The following is an 18,569-nucleotide window of genomic DNA, read 5'->3' as shown; positions in this document are numbered from 1 at the left end:
ATATTTAATTTGATTAATAGGTACTTTTTTAGTGTATTAAGTGTATATATTTTGTTGTATAAATTTAAAGTTTATAGAAATGGTACTATGTATCTTACTCTGTTTCCTACTTTTTTTTAGTAAATACTATTCTTAATATCCATGCATGTTGCTTTGTATGTATATAATCTGTTGCTTCTGACTGCTGCATAATGCTCCCTGATTGACATCCACCACATTTTACTCTCCTGTTTGTGGTTGTCTGTGGATCAGCTGGGAGCTTATTGGTCTAGGATGGCCTCAGCTGAGGCAACTCAGCCCTCCTCCTCTCCAGTCTCCAGTCACCTTCTTTCTTTTTTATTCCTTATGATGTTCGTCAAGAACTCCAGCATGTTTAAGAATAGTTATATTAATTGGCATTCCTGGTTATTATTTTTTTTGGTTGTGGATTTTCTCTTAAAATTTTTTTTAGTTAGAAATTTTTTTAATGAGGTATAGTTGATTTATAATATTATATGTTTCACAACATAGTGATTCACAATTTTTTGTTTTTTTGGCTGCATTGGGTCTTCGTTGCTGTGCTCGGGCTTTAGTTGTGGTGAGGGGGGCTACTCTTCGTTGTGGTGCGCAGGCTTCTCATTGCGGTGGCTTCTCTTGTTGTGGAGCATGGGCTCTAGTCACGTGGGCTTCAGTAGTTGCAGCACATGGGCTCAGTAGTTGCAGCACATGGTCTCAGTAGTTGCAGCATGCGGGCTCAGTAGCGGCACATGGGCTCAGTAGTTGTGGCACACGGGCTTAGTTGCTCTGTGGCATGTGGGATCTTCCCAGACCAGGGATCGAACCCGTGTCCCTTGCATTGGCAGGTGGATTCTTAACTACTGTGCCACCAGGGAAGTCCCGTGATTCACAATTATTAAAGGTTATACTCTTATTTATAGTCATTATAAATGATTGGCTATATTTCCTATGCTTGATAATATATCCTTGTAGCTTATTTATCTTATACATAGTAGTTTGTACCTGTTAATCCCCTACTCCTGTCTTGCCCCTCCCCCTTCCCACTCCCCACTGGTATGTTTTCTGTATCTGTGAGTCTGTTTCTTTTTTGTTATATTCACTAGTTTAATTTTTTTAGATTCCTTATATAAGTGATATTATACAGTATTTTTCTTTCTCTGACTTATTCCACGAAGTATAATACCCTCCAAGTCCATCCATGTTGTTGCAAATGGCAAAATTTCATTCTTTTTTATGGCTGAGTAGTATTCCATTGTGTGTGTGTGTGTGTGTGTGTGTGTGTGTGCGCACATAAACACACCACATCTTCTTTATCCATTCATCTGTTAATGGACACTTTGGCTGCTTCTGTATCTTGGGTGTTGTAAATAATGCTGCTTTGAACATTGGGGAGTATGTATCTTTTTTAATTAATGTTTTTGTTTTCTTTGAATATATACCCAAGAGTGGGATTGCTGGATCATACGGTAGTTCTATTTTTAGTTTTTTGCGGAACCTCCGTACTATTTTCCACAGTGGCTGCACCAGTTTACATTCCCATTGGCAGTCCTGTTTTTTTCCTAATCTTGAAGGGACTGTATCTGAAGTTTCAACTTGAAGTTTAATGTTTGTTGTAAGTTTTAGTATATAACATGTACCGGGTTAAGGAATTTCCGTGTAGTCCTTTGGTTTTGGTTTTGTGTTAGTTATACATGGGATCCTGTCAGATACTTTTTCAGCATTCTTTGATAAGTCATGATTTTTCTTCTGGAATATATTAATGTGATCAATTAATTAATGAATTCTCAGGCATTGAATTTTCCTTGCGTTTGAGGATACATGTTACTCATCATTTTGCTCTGTTTTGCTTTAAGTTAAGGACCTTTCATAAGTAATATGGAACTATAATTTCTTTTCTTGTATTGTCCTTATCTAATCTTGGAATCAAGATTACACTAGGCTCATAAAATAATCTAGGTTGCTTTCACTTTTTTTTCCTCCTATTTTCTGTAACAATTTCTGTAAGATAAGAATTAATTTAAAAATTTGCTAGAATTTGCCTAAAAGGACATTTAAGCCTGTAATTTTTTTTTTTTAGAGAGGAGGTTTTGGGCTACATTTTCATTTCTTTGCTACTTACTATTCTATTCAGTTTTTTCTTTTTATAGTTTATACAGCTTCTTTATACAGTCCATCCAGATTTCAACTTTATTAGTGTATAATTGTTCATAATACTGATTTATTATTTTTATATGTATTGTATCTGTGGTTATTTCTCCCCTTTTGTTCTGTATCTTATTTGTACCTTCTTTTCTTGGTTATCCTTGCAGAGGTCTATCTATTTTATTAATCTTTCTAAAATCAACTTATGGTTTTGTGAATCTTTTCTAGTTTTAAAAATTATTGCTATTTCATTTTTCCTGCTCTATTATTTCTTTCCTTCTTTTTTCTTTGGGTTTGTTCTGTTGATTTTTCCATTTTTATCAACTGAATGTTTAGCTTATATATTTTTAAACCTTTTCATTTCCTGGCATCTGAGTACTGTTTTAGCTGTGTCACATATAGTTTGACATGTTGTATTTTTATTGTAATTCATTTCTAAATATTTCTCATTTCCTTTATGATTTCCTTTTTATTCCATGGGCTATTTAACATACACTGTAAGGGAAAGCACATATTAATTTGGCTGGATCAAAACTTAAAATTTTTGTAGGATAGAGGATACCGTAGACCAACCAAAGTAAAAGTCAAACAACAGGCTGACAGAAGATAGTTGGAACACATATCTGAATTATTGTCTAGTGTATGTTAACATTCTACAGATAAGACAAAAAAAGTGTCATAGAAAAATGACAAAGGATATGAATAGGAAATTCATAGGGGAAATGTTAATGGCCAATAAGTATATGAAAAAAATATTTATCCTCAGCACTTACTAAGTACACGCAAATTAATACAACAGTGAAAAATTTCCTGCCGTCCAACAGATGGCAAACATTTTTTAAAGTTTGATTATATCTTGTATTGACAAGAATGTAAGAAAAATGGGAACACTAACACATCACTAGTGGGATTTTAGACCTACATAGCTACTTTGGAAAGAGTAACATATAAATTTAAAATGCACTTATTCTATGACCTAAAAATTCTCTCTGTAGGTGTATACTGTGGAGAGACTCTAGCATACATGCTTAAGAAAAAATAGATAAGAATTTTTTGCAGCATTGTTTATAAAAGTGAAAAATGGAACCAACTTTATTTGCCTATCAGTAGATAAGTTTTTGAACAAAATGGGGTGTATGTATGCACTGGGATAATTTGAAGTATGTAAAAAGCAAAGCTATATTTACTTATACCAACATGGATAGAATATGAATCTTGAATGAAAAACTTTTAGAATGGCATATATAGTATGTCATTTATGTACCCAAAGCATGCAAAGTAATACTGTATGTCATTCTGGGATACATGCACACACACACATGCATAAATGTACACAGATGTGAAAACATAGACTGGAAGAATATACACAAAACTCATGATAGTGGTTTCTTTGGAGAGATAGAATGGTGAATGAGGACTGGGGGTAGTTCTCAAAGGTGTTATTATCTCCACATGTAATGTGTTATTTCTTAGGGAAAAACAGCACCTTAACGTATAGATGACAAAATGATAACAGTTGTTTGTTCTGGATGCGGGGGTCATGACTGTTTGTTATATATATATATTTTTGGTAATTTCACATACATTTAAAATCCTCCTCAAAAATTGTACAAGAGATAACTTCCTAAACAAGGAACACAGATGACTCAAGATTTCTAGCTTGGGATGAAGGTGATGTTATTGATAGAGGAAACAAAGGAGATTTGTAGATAAAAGACCTTTAGGTACCAGTGGGTTATCCAAATAAAGACGTTTACCGTACAATTGGAAATTAGAACGTAGCACTAAAAAAAATAATAATGAGTCAAGCCTAGAGATGCTGATTTTTGAGTCAGTTCAGAAATCATATATATTGAAAGCCCTGGTGGTGAATGGACACTAATTACCATTCTTGAGAGAGTGGAGAATGAAGAGAGAAAGTGGCTAAGGCTCATGCTTTGGAAGAACAGTCACATTTGAAGGTTGTGCCCAAGTAGGCGAAGTCAATGGAAAAAAAACAAATAGGAAAAAAACAAAGCCAGACTCCTTTCTTTTATATTAACTATCTTTTGCTGATTAACAAATCATCCCAAATTTAGCAGTTTAAGACAATAAACATTATATCAATATTACATAGTTTTTGAGATTAAGGATTGGGGATTGGCTTACTTGCATGTTTCGTAACTCAGGATGTTTCATGAAGCTGGAATCATCTGAAGGCTTGATTAGGGCTGGAGGGTTTGTGTCCTAGAGAGTTCAGTCACATGACTGTTGGCAGGATGCCATTGTTCCTTGCCTAATGGGCAGTTGGCTTCCTCTGAGTGACCCAAAGCAAGAGATCAAGCAGACAGTTTCTGAAGTCACACACCATCACTTCAGCTCTATTCTCTTTGTTAGAAGTGTCATTAAGTTCAGCCTACAGTCAAAGGGAGAGAGGGGAATTAGATTCCACCTCTTGAAGGGAGGAATATAAAAGAATTTTCAGAAAAGGAAATCAGTAGGTACTAAATGCATCATAGCAGATACACAGGCCTTGTTACTTTGTTGCTTGGGGAGTGTTTGAGAGGAAGGGCTCTAGAGTTCGAGTTCGTGGGTTCAAATCCTGGCTCTGCTCCTGAACACTCTGACCTTCGTCAAGATTCCTCATCTGTGATATGAGCACAATAGTAATATCTATTACAGGAATGTAGAGAGGAATAAGTGAAAAAAATGAAGGTAAAGCACTTATCTTGGTGGCTTTTATTTCAATAAGAGTTAGCTGTTATTTACCTACTAGATCACAGCAATAACTTTGATGTAGAGTCTGCCTTTCTGTAATGTTATTAGCAGAATATGCTCTAAGGTATCCACCAGGCTAACCTACCTAGTCTTATTCAATTTTTAAAATTCTGCTTGTTAGTACTTGAGAAAATTCTGCTTAACCTTGAAGACTTGAGAAATGCCGATGTGTGTGTGTGAATGTGTGTATATATACACACATACACGTTATGTACACATATATTCACATATACTACATGGCTTGAGTCATATTGTGTGGAAGAAATGCATATACAGTAAGTCCCCTATATACGAACCTTCAAGTTGTGAACTTTCAAAAATGCGAACATGCATTGCATCAGTGTCAGACGTGAGTGAAATTGCAGCTTGCCCTCTGATTGTGTTAGTTGGGTACCTAGGCTAACTTTGTTGGACTTACAAACAAATTGGACTTACAAACGCGCTTTCGGGAATGGAACTCATTTGTATGTAGGGGACATACTGTATATTTTAATCCTGCCACATTTATATTTTTAATATTTTACCATGTTAAAAATTCTTCAAACATGTTTCTATTAAAACAATCCATTGCATTTTTTGATTATTTCCTCAGGCTAGGCCCCGGAAATGAAATTCCTAGATCAGTATATATTGATATTTACCTCTTTAAGACTCTTGATATATAATGCTCATTGCTTTCTTGAAAGTTTGTACCAGTTTATATTTCCAGCAGCAGCCTCACCTTGCTTGCTAGTCCTAGTATAGTATTACTGGTCTCTAAAAAGTATTGGTGGCTTTTGAAAGCCTAGTTATAGTAGCAAGACAGAATTGCATTAAACCCCAGGGAATTGTGTTTTTATAAGAGCTTTAAATATATAGGAATATTTTCCAGCCTTTCTGCATTAATTTCTATTTATATATATATATACACACATGTGCATAAATACTATATATGTGTATATACTAACTGTGAAGTATTATGCAGGAATAGATACAGCTGCTGTTCACTTGGAACTTAAAATATAAGGCTGACATGAGTCCATATAATTAAGATGTACCAAGAGTGAAATACACAGACACACACCATTATCTTTCTTTAAAAGCTAACCCTCAGGAAGCAAAGAGTGAGGTAAAAGTTATGTCAGGCTTCAAACTGACTCCCACAGTGAGAAGAGTGTTTCTTTTTGAGCCAAGTCAAGCTGTCGCCTCCAGAAGAAACACACCTTTGGCTTACATTACTCTCTTCCTTTCTAAATACACGAATATCTATGATTGATAAGAGTGGAAATTCAGATTTGCTATCAATTTCAGTGTTCTGCCTAAAGCTAGCAGTTAGCCCCTGAGCATGCCTCATCATCCTCTCACCTGGAAACTGTCTCAGTTTATGATGCTGCCGGTCAATGGATGATCCTTAGTTTAAATTGACTAGAAATAAAAATAAAAGCTACCAGTCATACAGTTTCTTTTGTCTAATAGGTGGCAAGTTTACCTAACACAAGGAAGAGATCCCTGTTTGGTTTCAGGGGGGCTGTACTTTGGAAATGGCGTATGGGTTCTTTTTTGGGAAGGTGGGGATCATGGTGGTAGGGCTAGGGGAAAGGCCCCAAAGAATAAATGAGTATTTCGAAGAAATGAAAAAAGCAAAGTCATGGGCTGTGGAATCAACTCTGAAGTTGCACATGTTGGGCAAACATTTGTAAAACGATATAGTATTTATATTACCCCTGGAAAACATTTTTTTCTCTAGTTATCATCACAGTTCATTCAATTTAAGTCATAAAAATTACACCTTATTTAAAATTTGTAACGACCAAATCTTTTTTTGTGTTTATTCAGCAAATAACTTTTTGAACACTTATTCTGTAGGAGGCACTGTTTTACGTTGAGTGGAGAAACAACTAGAGACAACCTTTTGTTTCAGTTTTTTTTATATTATGAAATTTTGAACCCAGGGAAGCATTTTTTGTGTTTGTTTCAATGAAGCTTCATATGGGTCATTTTATAGGCTTGGTTTCCTGTGTTGTCAGTAAGTCTATAGTCACTAAACGGCAATCCAGCTCCCGCGTCTACTGTATTTAATATGTACGTTATTTGTAATAAGGTTAGTTTTATCAAAAAGATCTTTAAAAGTAGATGATGATATAAGTGAATACGTTCGTTTGTTTCCAAGCGAACCAAATAGCCAACTGGGGGAGGATAATCTAATCTCTCAGAGGTTGGCATGTTCTGTTTGCTAATAAACACCTGTCTAGTGTGCTTTTCCATACCTCTGTAGAGGGAAGAGGGCGAAGTCGGTCCCTGAGAGTGGTTGGAAGCCCCTTACTTTGTACCAGGAAAGCCTTGGTAATATTTTGTAGGTATGACTTTTGGGGTTGGTATGCCCGTTTTACGGAGCAGCGCTTTCAAGTGAACGGCTTACACGCAGCCTACGCTTTGACACGGCCCAACAAGTTAATTAATTAGCCACCTTTCCGTCCAGCTGTGGGACTGGGCATTAGAACTCTTCCAGAAAGAAAATTTGATTAATGGCTCTCTTCTAGCGTGGGGACGACTGCAGACTTCTCTTCCGCAGAGCGTGAAACGTGCGTCTTCCTGCCGAGGGGCCTCGTCCCAGCCGCGGCCCCTCGGACGACTCCCTGCCTCAGGTGTCCTCCGCGCCACGGGCCGCGGCCGCTCTCTGGGGCGGGCGTCCGGGACTTCCTGTCTGGGCGCGGGGCGGAAGGATCGCGTTGCCAGCCGAGGCGGCCGCCGCCGCCGCCCCTGCCGTTAGGTGGTGGGGTTTCTCAGCCCGGCGGCGGGAGGCGGGCCGGCCTCGGCTTCCTGTCGGAGGACGCGCAAGGATCCGGGCGTCGGAGTGTGTGCGAGTGCGTGAGTGTGTGTCGGCCGCACGGCGTGTGTCTCCGGCCGCGGGTTCCGCCTCCTCCCCTGCCGCCGCTGCTCACGGTGTAAGTCAATGTGAAGCAGCAGCTCCAGCCCCGGGATAAACATGGCGACGTCTCTGCATGAGGGACCCACGAACCAGCTGGATCTGCTCATCCGGGCTGGTAAGGACAGGGGAACTTTCCTCCCATGCATCGGTGCAGCAGGAGAGGGGGTGCACAGGGGGCGGGGTGGCTCCCCTGTGGCGGTCAGTGCAGGGGGTCCGGTGTCCCCTTCGGTAACCGGGGCGGCCGGGGGAAAGGGGGGTTGTGAATGAAGTAATGGAGGCGACGAATCAGGAAGTGATCACCTTGGAGAGTAACCTGCCTCAAATCCGGCGCTGTCGCTTCAGGGTGGGTTTGTGGAGCAGCGGCGGCGGCTGCCGGGCGGAGCGCTGGCAGCGGGTGCCGGGCAGCCGAGCCGCAGTTAAGTTGGGGACTCGGGGGCGGACGAGTTGTGCGCTTCACCCCAGTTGCTGAGGAACCAGGAAGTGAGTGAGGCTGTTGTCTCCCGGCTGCGCCTGCCACGCTGTCTGGCCGCAGAGGCCGCTGCTGCCCGCGGTCGGGGGCGGCGGGCTTCTCCGGTGGACGCTCGCCACCCCCGCCCCGTTCTCCTTTCAGACTTGGTCCGCAAGTCCTGGACTTCCGCGCGGACGAGGCAGCGCCGGGCCACGTCCGGTAGACCGATACCCGCCAAAAAATTGCTCTGACCCTCCTCCTCACATCCCCACCTTGTGCGGGCTCGGGAGTAACGGTTCTCGAGAGGGTCCCTTAATAACGTGGAGCGGCCTGGGGGGGTGTTTCTCTCGGGGGCCCGCCTCCCTTTCCTGGTTCAGTGGGCGGCTGTGGAGAAGTAGGCTTATGCCCCTTGCCTCGTGGGTGGGTTTTTCAGGGGGGAGGATGGGAAAGACACGGAGTATGTTTTGTACCCCTGCACTGGAGCGTTGGGGCATCAGAGAAGAACGTTTATTTTTGTAAACAGCGGGTGAAGGTGGAGGAGCGGGGCGGGCGGGAGGGAGTCTTGGCCCCAGGGAAGTCTCCTCACGGAATTGCCCCCTTTCCCCCTCCCCCCCAAGCCTCCCACCACAGCGGAAGCGCCTCGGAGAGGACAGAACGGCCGGGATTGACAGGCCTCGGGTTCCAATCCGCTCGCCGCGATGTTCCGAATAAGAGCGTTGGTTTCTGGGGGCGGGACTCCTGGCCCGCGCTGGGCCAATGAAGATTGGGCGGGAGTGAAGCTGACAATGTACGCATGGAATTGGAGGGAAGAGGAGTGTAAACACGGAAGTGGCCGCGGCGGTGGGGGATGTGCGGCGCCACTGCTGCAGCGGAAGGGCACGGACTTAAGTTACATAGAGAAGGCGGCTTTACTTAATAGCAGACAGCGCAGCGAGGGCCCTGAGTCGGCGTAGCGGAGCTTGAGTACGGTTTACCTACTGCAGTGAGCGTCAGTGTTCCTTTCCCTGGCTTCTCTTTCATATCGCCATCGATGGGAATTGGAAGATGGGGAAGAGTCACCGACGAGGATTGCTGTAAAGGATCTTACCGGCTGTTTTCCATCCACTGTTTTTAGGTTGGGGAGTTAGTCGTTTGGTTGGTGAAACTCTTGTGATTCAGTTCGTTTGGGAGAAATCATAAACTTACATGTACCCTTAACAGAACTTAATCTGTAAAATAGAAGGCTACACGGTCCCAAAGAAAAAAATCACAGTTTACTGAGTAGTGATTAAAATGCATTTGACAGTTACTTTCTGATTAGAGCAAGAACTTAAATATTAAGGAAAAGGAGGCAGAGCACAATGAGAACTTGGTCTCTTTGTGTACGTTCAGTCCATTAATACTGTATGAATTAAGGGATGGAATTTTTGGCTTTATATTATTGGTACTAACAATACTTTATGGATTGCTTGGGTCAGTAGTGCTGAACATGGACCTTTCCGGAAATGTTCCCAGTGGTTGTGAGAACCTTAGAATACTCCACGCAGTTAGAATTTTGTAAAGGTAAAGGTAAGAGGGCTTAATTTTGGCAAGAGAAGGTATTTTTGTCATAAGCTTTTGGAATTATCGTCACAACTGAACGTTACCTGTAGATATTTTGCTTGGAGTGGATACATATACACAGTTTAACATATAGACAGTCTACAGTTCAAAAATACAAAAGTTTTATCTTCTTTTGATCAGGTTTTTTTTTTTAAGTTAAATGTTGTTTTCCAGTTCTGCATTTCCTTAGTACATAGAAACCTTACAGTTGAAATTTCCTTTGTGATTATAATGTTCTGTAAAGAATACATATTACATATAATTGTTTTCAAATTATTTTCTCAGTCATGTTTGTGTAATCTGAAGTTCCTTTATAAACCCTATTTTAGAAGGAAATTTGAGACAGGTTTGCTGATTTATCCAAGGTTTATTTAGTGAGTTAAAAGTGGAGGAGGAAAGGTGGCCCAGAAAATGAAGAATCATGGATCTAAATTTTTATTGCTGCCAATTTCCAATGATGTTGGGAGGGTAATGTTTGTAAGGTTTGTATTTGTATATGGACTTAATGGTATCTTTTCATTCCCTTGAGGGAAGTCATCAAGTGTTAGACATAATTCTTGCTCATGAAGGTTTAGTCTAATTGAGGAGACAGATGAAAATCTGTATAATATATAAATGTTAGTATAACTGCAGGGATTGCTGTATGGGTTCCTGGTAAGTGTAGAATGCTATTAAGGAAAACTTCTAGAGGAGATAAGCTTTAACTTGAATATTGTTAGCATAACTGTTGTTTCTAAATAAGTATAAAGCACTTAGAATTACCATTACTGTTAGACGTTAAGATGCTAGAGGATATCGTTTTGCTTTTGCTCCCTTCAGAGACTTAACTATCAACTTTAGCTATCAGCTTTCGCTTTAGTTATCAACATGTATGTTGTCAGAGGCATTTGAATAAAGAATGAAATACATAAGCTTATTTACTAAAAATCACTTTCGTTTTCACATATAAAATATTTTGTGTGGTAAAGACTTGACATACTTTATAAAACTTTCACTGGCAACATGGTGTCGGAGAAAGAGCCTCGAGAGAGCCTTGACCCTGAAGTCAGGAGATAAGGATCTTCATCTAGCTGTCACTAAACTAGCTCTTTAAGGCTTCGTTTTCTGTAAGAGAACAGCATTGACTAGGTGGTCCCTAATAACTTTTAAAACTCTGAAACTATAAGTGGCTCAGAAATATTTAATGGAAAGTGAAGGTTCTCTTTTTGCTTGGATTTCTTTACATTACACTCTATGAGTGAATTTGTCTGTAAGGTCGTTATGTAATGGGGAGGTGTTAATTTCTTTTGCCAATCTTTGGACCAAATTGGAGCTTGAGGCCATGTCTGTACGTTGAATAAGACTATGATATAGTTTATTTAGTAAATTAAGCTCATTTCTAGTCTGCAGGAAAATATGAATGTTACTTTATTAATACTTAGCGAAAGCGTTGTGTACATGTGGTCTGACTTTTCTGGAAGATTTTCAATTTAAAATATTCTGCCTTCTTATTCTCAAGTGTACATTCCTTGACTTTTTTCTTCCTTTTTTTGAGAAATTGAAAATTGAGAAAGTGGAGAATTTGAGAATTGAGAAATAGGGTAACTCTTAGGAAAGAAGTATTGTTCTACTTTAACATGGTTATTGAATGGAAGGGGGAAATTCTTCTGGAAATGCAGCCTTAAGTATTTTTACGGACAGAACAAATCTGTCTAGTTTGTTAAAATTCATCATGAAATTTGAACTTGAAAATCTTCTAATTTACTGTAAACTGCAATATCTAGTGTCAATCTTGAAAAGAACATCAATTTGAAAAAAAAATGTATCAGGCTATGAAAAGATGAAGCATGTGTTGAAATAAAGTTGGAAGAATGGCATAAATTTTTTAAAACTTTATTTGAAAATGTGTTTAAGAAATTACTCTTTAGAATTCATTGCAGCATTAGTACTAAAATTCATACAGAAATTGAGTTAAAGAGTAACATCAGTGTGTAAAGAGTCATTCAGGGTAATCCAACATCAGTTTCCTTTAGGGACAAATTTAATTGGTAGAGAGGCAGGCAGGAGAGTGTTTTTGATTTATGAAGAGTTAAAAAAAATCATTCATGTGTAAGTCGACAAAGTACTGTTGTACTTATGGAAATGGAATCATAATTGTTCATCTACACACTGATTTTATGTTTAGAAGCTAAAACTTATAGAAACATGAGGATGGAATTTGGGTGTTGTTGATTACATTTGATAATAAATTACAGCTGCAGTTCTTTAATACTAAAATCTCTGGTATGGGGGATTCTGGGAGTTCTCCAGACTCTTTCAGGGGGTCCGTGAAGTCAGATTGGTTTCATGGTAACGCTAAGACATTATTTGCCTTTTCACTTTCACAAGTGTTCACAGAAGTTTTCTAGAGGCTACATGGCTTGATAGAACAGATCGGATGAAAAAGCAAGTATGAGAATCCAACTGTTTTCTACCATGTATTAAAAAGATTTGCAAAAATGTAAAATAAAGCTACTCTCTAAATTTTTCTTTGTTTTAGAAAAGTTATTTTTCATAAACATATTACTTAAAGTTTTCTTAGTTTTAATTTCAAATAGGATAAGTATCTAAACAGGACTTACATAAGCAGAATCTCTTTGTGGTCCTCAGTAATCTGAGTGTAAAAGGGTTCTTTGACCAGAAAAGTTTGAGAATAGCTGAATTACAGTTTTATTTAGTCTGTACTTTTCAGTACCATAGCCACTAGCCTCATGTGGTGATTGAGTATTTGAAATGTGGGTGATTCACCAAATTTTTAATTTAATTTAAACATAAAAACTGAAGCGGTGGAAAACTTCTTTACATGTTCTTTACATGTAAACCTCTTTTACATGTTGAAATGCCAGTGTTTTGGATATATACTGGGTTAAATGAAAGGTATTAATTTCCCCTTCTGCTTATTTTCTTAACGTGGCTCCTGGACCTTTAAAAATTACACGTGGCTCTCGTTATATTTTTTATCAGACAGCACTACTGTAGAAAATGATTTTATTCTCTTTCCCTTTTTAACCTGATAATGCAGCTGTATAGATTAGAAAAGTCAAAGGGGAACGGATACAGATGGAGTGCACCAGACCTTTACCTTTCTGTTTGTTTGTGTTCTTCACTCGCCTATTAACTGTTTCAGTCCTGGGGCGTTAGAGAATAAGCTGTGGTGAGTCAGGTGTGGTAGCTGCGTGATGCCCTTGTATTAGTTTATGGTCTTGCTTGTAGGGCAATACTACTATCACCTAATGAAGTGTTTTCTAGTTTTTTCCTATTGCTCTCAAATTAAATTGCTGTTAATTTTTATTTTTGACTTTTAAGAACGTTGTTATGAACTAGATCCATTGCCAGCATTCTCTTCTGCAAAGCTGAGAGGTATGTCTCTTGTCAGACTTAATTACCAAGTTTGGTATTTAGTAACAGCTGTCGAGTGAGTCTGGAATAGTCTCCATACAAACACCAGTTGATTAGAAAGCTAGAAATGGAACAATAAGACTCTTAACCAATGGTAAAGGAGGGCATAAGCAAATTTAATTTTTGACACTGATTAAAATTAAAGTAGTTTGGAAATTTATTTGGTATATTTATTTCTTCAAGGAATATTGACCAGCAGTGCCACTGACTAGGGGCAACTAGAAGTTGATACCTGCCAGATTACTTTTAGCTGCATTGTTTCTATTTTTCAAATGAGTTGCTTATTTTTTTAAACTCCCATAAATTTCATACGCAGGCCTAGAAAGACACCAGAAAATGAAGTTTTAAATAAGAGATAAATAAGGAATTTTCAGCCCTCACTTGTAAGTTTGCTTACTTTGATGGCACAACAATGTTATATTCATATTTATCCTTAGGAATTGTGCTGAATTTTAGTTTAAATTGTATTTGAATTATTGATCTGAATAAAATAGTATTGAAAAGTTTTTAAAAATTATGGAAACTTGAATAGGAAAAGTATTTCTTAAATTTCTGTTACCAAAAACTGCTCGTTGACTTATGTCAACAAAAGAAAAGTAAAAAGAGATAGAGCTCACTTTTAACAAATTGGGTTAAGTATTCTTGGAAACTGTCAAATTATTTTGCATCTTTATTTTGTTTTGAAATATTTTACTTCCATTTATGTTTTTGATACTCTGAACTATTCGTATAAGCTTCACGAGGCCAGAGATCTGTTCATACTTGTATCTCAGGTTTATAGCACAGGGTAAAACCCTTAACAATCCTTTGTTGACTGTACATAGAGTATTAGATCTGATTGATAGTTCATAGAGGATTTATGCATTTTTAAAAATATAGTCTCATCCTAAATTTAAAGTATAAATGAGTTAATTTTCTGCTTAAATTTGTGTGGATTCTATTTGTTTTACTCTGAATATAAAATATTTCAGGGAAACAGTATTTTGAACTTAGGGAGAAAGGGGAGGTTGAGGTCGGAAATAATAGCAAGAAAATTTTCACTGACATAACTAACATGAAATCATAGTTCTGAAAACATACCTCAAACTGCACAAGAGCTCAGGGCAGCATAATATATAGCTGTTGGTAAATTTCATTTTGTTTATAACTTAAAACATTAAAATATCTGGTAAAATTCTATTGCTGTATTATTATCAAATACTCAAAGCTCTTACTTTAATATGGTAGAGTTTTTAGGGTGTGTCTTAATACAATTACATAAGGAATTAGTTTACCCAGGATGGTTTATTAATAGCACCTAAGACAACAGCTAAATTGCAACACAAGCAGACTTTAAAGAGAATGAAGTTCCTAGAATAAACTTTTAAAAACCTGAGAATCTGCTTCCCAAGGTTCTTTAGTGCACGTGAGTACTGCAGGGGGAGGTACTTTGAAAAAAATACTTGAGAATGGTAATATATTTTATACTCACTAATAGTAAATTTCTTAAAGTTGAGCTAAAAGGACTGATTGAATCCTGTGCTTCAGTGAAGCTGCAGATAAGAGTAAGCAGGGTCACCTAAAGATAGATTTACTTAGAGGTTTGGCTGCCTCTCTGGAACTGTTTAGCTTTGAGCAGATTTCCATAAATGGAAAGAGCAACTGGAGAGACCCGGTACCTTGGTTGAGAGTGTGGATGTCGTGCAGCAGGTGGTGAAGCGGTCACTGGATTTTCTGTGAACGCTCTCCAGATGGCCGGTGTGGAAGGCCGAGGCCTTAGCACTCGGTGAATTTTGAGACTAAGTGGAAAAGTTGTTTTCAATTAAAAGTTTACTGGAAACAATTTTAAAAGATTCATATCTTTAGTGTTGTAGAACTTGTAAATTTATAATATGGCTTTATGAAATTTGTATAAATATTTTCTTTTAGTCCTTTAGAGGACATCTTGAGAAAAATTTATCAAATTAGAGACTGTTAACATATTCATGTTTCAGAACCTCTTACCAAGCAGAATATTTCAAGTCAGGATGTGAAATTAATTATATCATTAGGATAATGAGTTTGTGCTTGAATTGCTATTTTTCCTGTAAGGTCTATGGGTTGTCCTTAACTTCAAAACATGAAAGAAACACTTGCATGCCTCCTTTATGAAAGGTCTGTTAGGAACCATAACAGATGTAAATGAATTAAGATAGCCCTCCCTGATCTCACGGAGCTTAAATGGTGATAAGAAATTATCACCATTTATTGAATTCTTATCTATATGTGAGATATTTTACATGTTTTTTAAGGGAATCACTGCATTTAATTCTCACAACTGTATGAGGTAAGTAATATTCCTGTTTGGTGAAAGAAGAAACTGAGCCTTACAAGAAATTAAATTGCTGGCCTAAGGTAACAGAAATTCTAAGTGGTAGAGACTAGAGCCCAAGCTTTCGGGCCTGGAAAACCAAACCACTGCTGTACACTTTACTGTTTCACAAATAATTTAATCAGCAAAGCATAAAGTAAGTGTTAGAAGAGAGTTACAACAGGTGGTAGAACTAGAAAAGGCTTCATGGAGAGGAAAAAAAAAAACATAGGCGCTCTCTCTCTCTCTCTTTTTTTTCTTTCTTTCTTTCTAAATTTCTTGGGTAAAACCCAGCAAAGTCCAGAGAGATTTGAAGAAGAAAGCAGTTACTGTGAAGAAAATTCCCAAGTTCTCTGGTGCACTCACTAGGAGGGTCTGTAAGAATTGAACTAATTGATTAAACTAATTTAGAAATACGAGTTCCTGACTGATTCTGCTAGGTGTTTACTTAGTAGCAGTATATTAAAATTACAATTGACCTCATAGAACTGTTAATCTACAACCATTCTCCCTCCCCTACCCCGCAAGTTAGTTTTGGCCTAAAATTGATACAGGGTTCAAATTTCAAGGGTCTTTGTTTTCCTTTGGATAAGATTCAGAAATTTCTAATCAATCTCAGTAGTTGCTTTATAATCAACATTCATTTTACAAAGTATAGATACTAGGTTGTTTTGGTTTTAAAATTATTTCTGTAAGTAATTTATATGGGTTAATATGTATTAATGACTCATTTAGAGTTATTAACGTGAGAGTTTAATAACGTGTTCAGTGCATTTTTATTGAGTAGAACTTATTTTCCCCCCAGTGGAAGCATCAGTTCATAGCAGTAATGCACACTGTACAGATAAGACAATTGAAGCTGCTGAAGCTCTGCTTCATATGGAATCTCCTACCTGCTTGAGAGATTCAAGAAGTCCTGGTATGTGAACTGTTCTTTTTTATATTAAACATATCACATCACTTTATGTATCTAGAAAGAAAGTTTTTGTTTTTGTCTTTGGTAATCCAAGGGGATTGTTGGTGTTCTCAAAGTCTATAATACATAAATACCTGTGACAGTAGTAATTGATTTTTATTTGTCAATGTTCCCAAATCTTAAATACTTTAAATCCTTAATTTTCAAAATAAATGAAACAGAAATGTCCACTATAGACAGACAAATAGATGGCTGTTACATTGCTGTTTATACCATCATGTCTTATTTCCTCAACTCTGGGTAAATTATAAACCTTAAGAGAATGGCAGCTGGGAGCATTTGCCACCTGTGACCACGTTCAGTCCTTCCTTCAGTGGTAAATGGGCAGTGACCCCAGGGAGTGCTCCCTGAGGGAGGGCGGACGCAGCTTCCAGTGTTTCCTCACACTCCCTTCAGGCTGCACGTTTTCCTTTTTTTTTTTTGGCCCCCTTTTTAAAGACTGCCTTTGAGAGTCTTTTTGTCCTAATTTTAATTTGTCCTGATTTTAATGCCCAAATGTTAATTTGACTTAATACAGTTAAGATTGGCCCTTTCTTTTAGGGATTTACAACATATGTTAAGATCAACCGTACTTTTTAGTTAAAGTAGGAATCCTGTGTATTATTCAGGGATATGAGAAGAAGATTAGGGCATATTGGTCAGTATATTAATCCATGAGAGTATGTATTAATTGAAATAGAAATGTCATATCCTGGTTATTCATGCACATTGAAAGGAAGCCAGAGCAACATTTTATGTAATAGAAAATCTGTATGGACCATTTTAGTGACCCAAAATATCAGGGACTGTTCCAGTAAATAAAATATTAAATATTGAAAGATGATATTCATTTGGCTGTAATGAGCAGGTTTTCTTTTCATATTTTGAAATGAACTGTGCTTACTTTTCCCTAAATGTACGTTTATTACTATAATGTTATACCAGGTGCATGTTCTTCCTAGTTAGAGAATAATGATGAGTGAGTGGAAGGAAAGTAATTATTAACTCACTATTATACTCTTTTATTTTCAAATGTTTTCCCAATTGTCAAAATAATCCAAAGTCTTCTACAGTGAACTTGAAAGTATCTAAAAGTGTGAAGCACGGGGGTTGACTACTTATGATCTCCCCCTTTACCCGGAAGATTAACATTTCCTTCAAGTCGATTTTCTTTGCATTTATTTACTTACATACTTTAGACCATATTGTATATTCAACAAATGAACTTCAAGTTTTTATCCTGCTTTGATGAATTCTTAATAACCTCACCTCTACTAAATATTGAATTGTCCATATTGAGAGGCATTAATGGGGGTGGGAAATTTTAATTTTTCAACTTTTTTTTATAGTGGAAGTGTTTGTCCCTCCTTGTGTATCAACTCCAGAATTTATCCATGCTGCTATGAGGCCAGATGTCATTACAGAAACTGTAGTGGAGGTGTCAACTGAAGAATCTGAACCAATGGATACCTCTCCTCTTCCTACGTCACCGGATAGCCACGAACCAATGAAAAAGAAGAAAGGTAGAGTGTATTTATAAATTTCTGGGATATTGGGTGAAATTTTTTCTGGTATCTTTCTCCCCCCATCACAGGACATAGGAAATATATGCTGTAGATTTATGATTGATGTTATCTTAATTAGATATTCTCAAAGAATTAAGATTTTGTCTTTTAACATGTTCATACTGTTTAAAGGAGTTAGATTTGAGCCCTAAAAGTAGGTGCCTGCAGAATGAGATTATAATAGGTGCTTGATACACAGAAGGAAGGTCAGAGGTTCACTGCCCGTTTTTCTACTTTCTGATCCTTTTAGGTATTTGGTTACTTAAAAAAAAAAAATTATTCCTGACTTTCTCTATTTTTCATAATCTTACCTTCCTACTCTTTTTGTGGGCGTTAAAGTAAAAAGCCCAATTTTCTTCCCGTTGTCTTCGGCCTTAAAACACCAAGATTGCCCGTAGGGACTTGTGAGGGGAATGGACTCACCTTTTGGGTAAAGAGCGTTTCCACTTGTTACTTGACGCCTGCTGAGA

General features: G+C 37.8%; 1 protein-coding gene across 12 annotated transcripts in view; it reads left to right on the top strand.

Moving 5' to 3' along the window:
* ELF2 (E74 like ETS transcription factor 2) overlaps positions 1-18,569 on the top strand; it is a 90,437-nt gene that overhangs the window by 61,719 nt on the left and 10,149 nt on the right. For 4 of the 12 annotated variants that reach the window (XM_081237308.1, XM_081237304.1, XM_081237310.1 and 1 more), the window contains 2 exons: positions 16,385-16,498; positions 17,884-18,057. In XM_081237308.1, the coding sequence (XP_081093434.1) occupies positions 16,385-16,498; positions 17,884-18,057 (288 nt within the window). Of the gene's footprint in view, positions 1-5,847; positions 7,920-8,856; positions 9,367-16,384; positions 16,499-17,883; positions 18,058-18,569 lie in introns of those variants that run through there. The other 8 variants (XM_081237309.1, XM_081237311.1, XM_081237307.1 and 5 more) reach the window with 6 other exon arrangements.

The sequence above is a fragment of the Mesoplodon bidens genome (assembly GCF_964165515.1).
Source record: "Mesoplodon bidens genome assembly, chromosome: 1".
NCBI classification, from domain to species: Eukaryota; Metazoa; Chordata; class Mammalia; order Artiodactyla; family Ziphiidae; genus Mesoplodon; species Mesoplodon bidens.
Note: the sequence above shows the minus strand (reverse complement) of the source record. Positions and strands in the feature narration are given on the sequence as shown.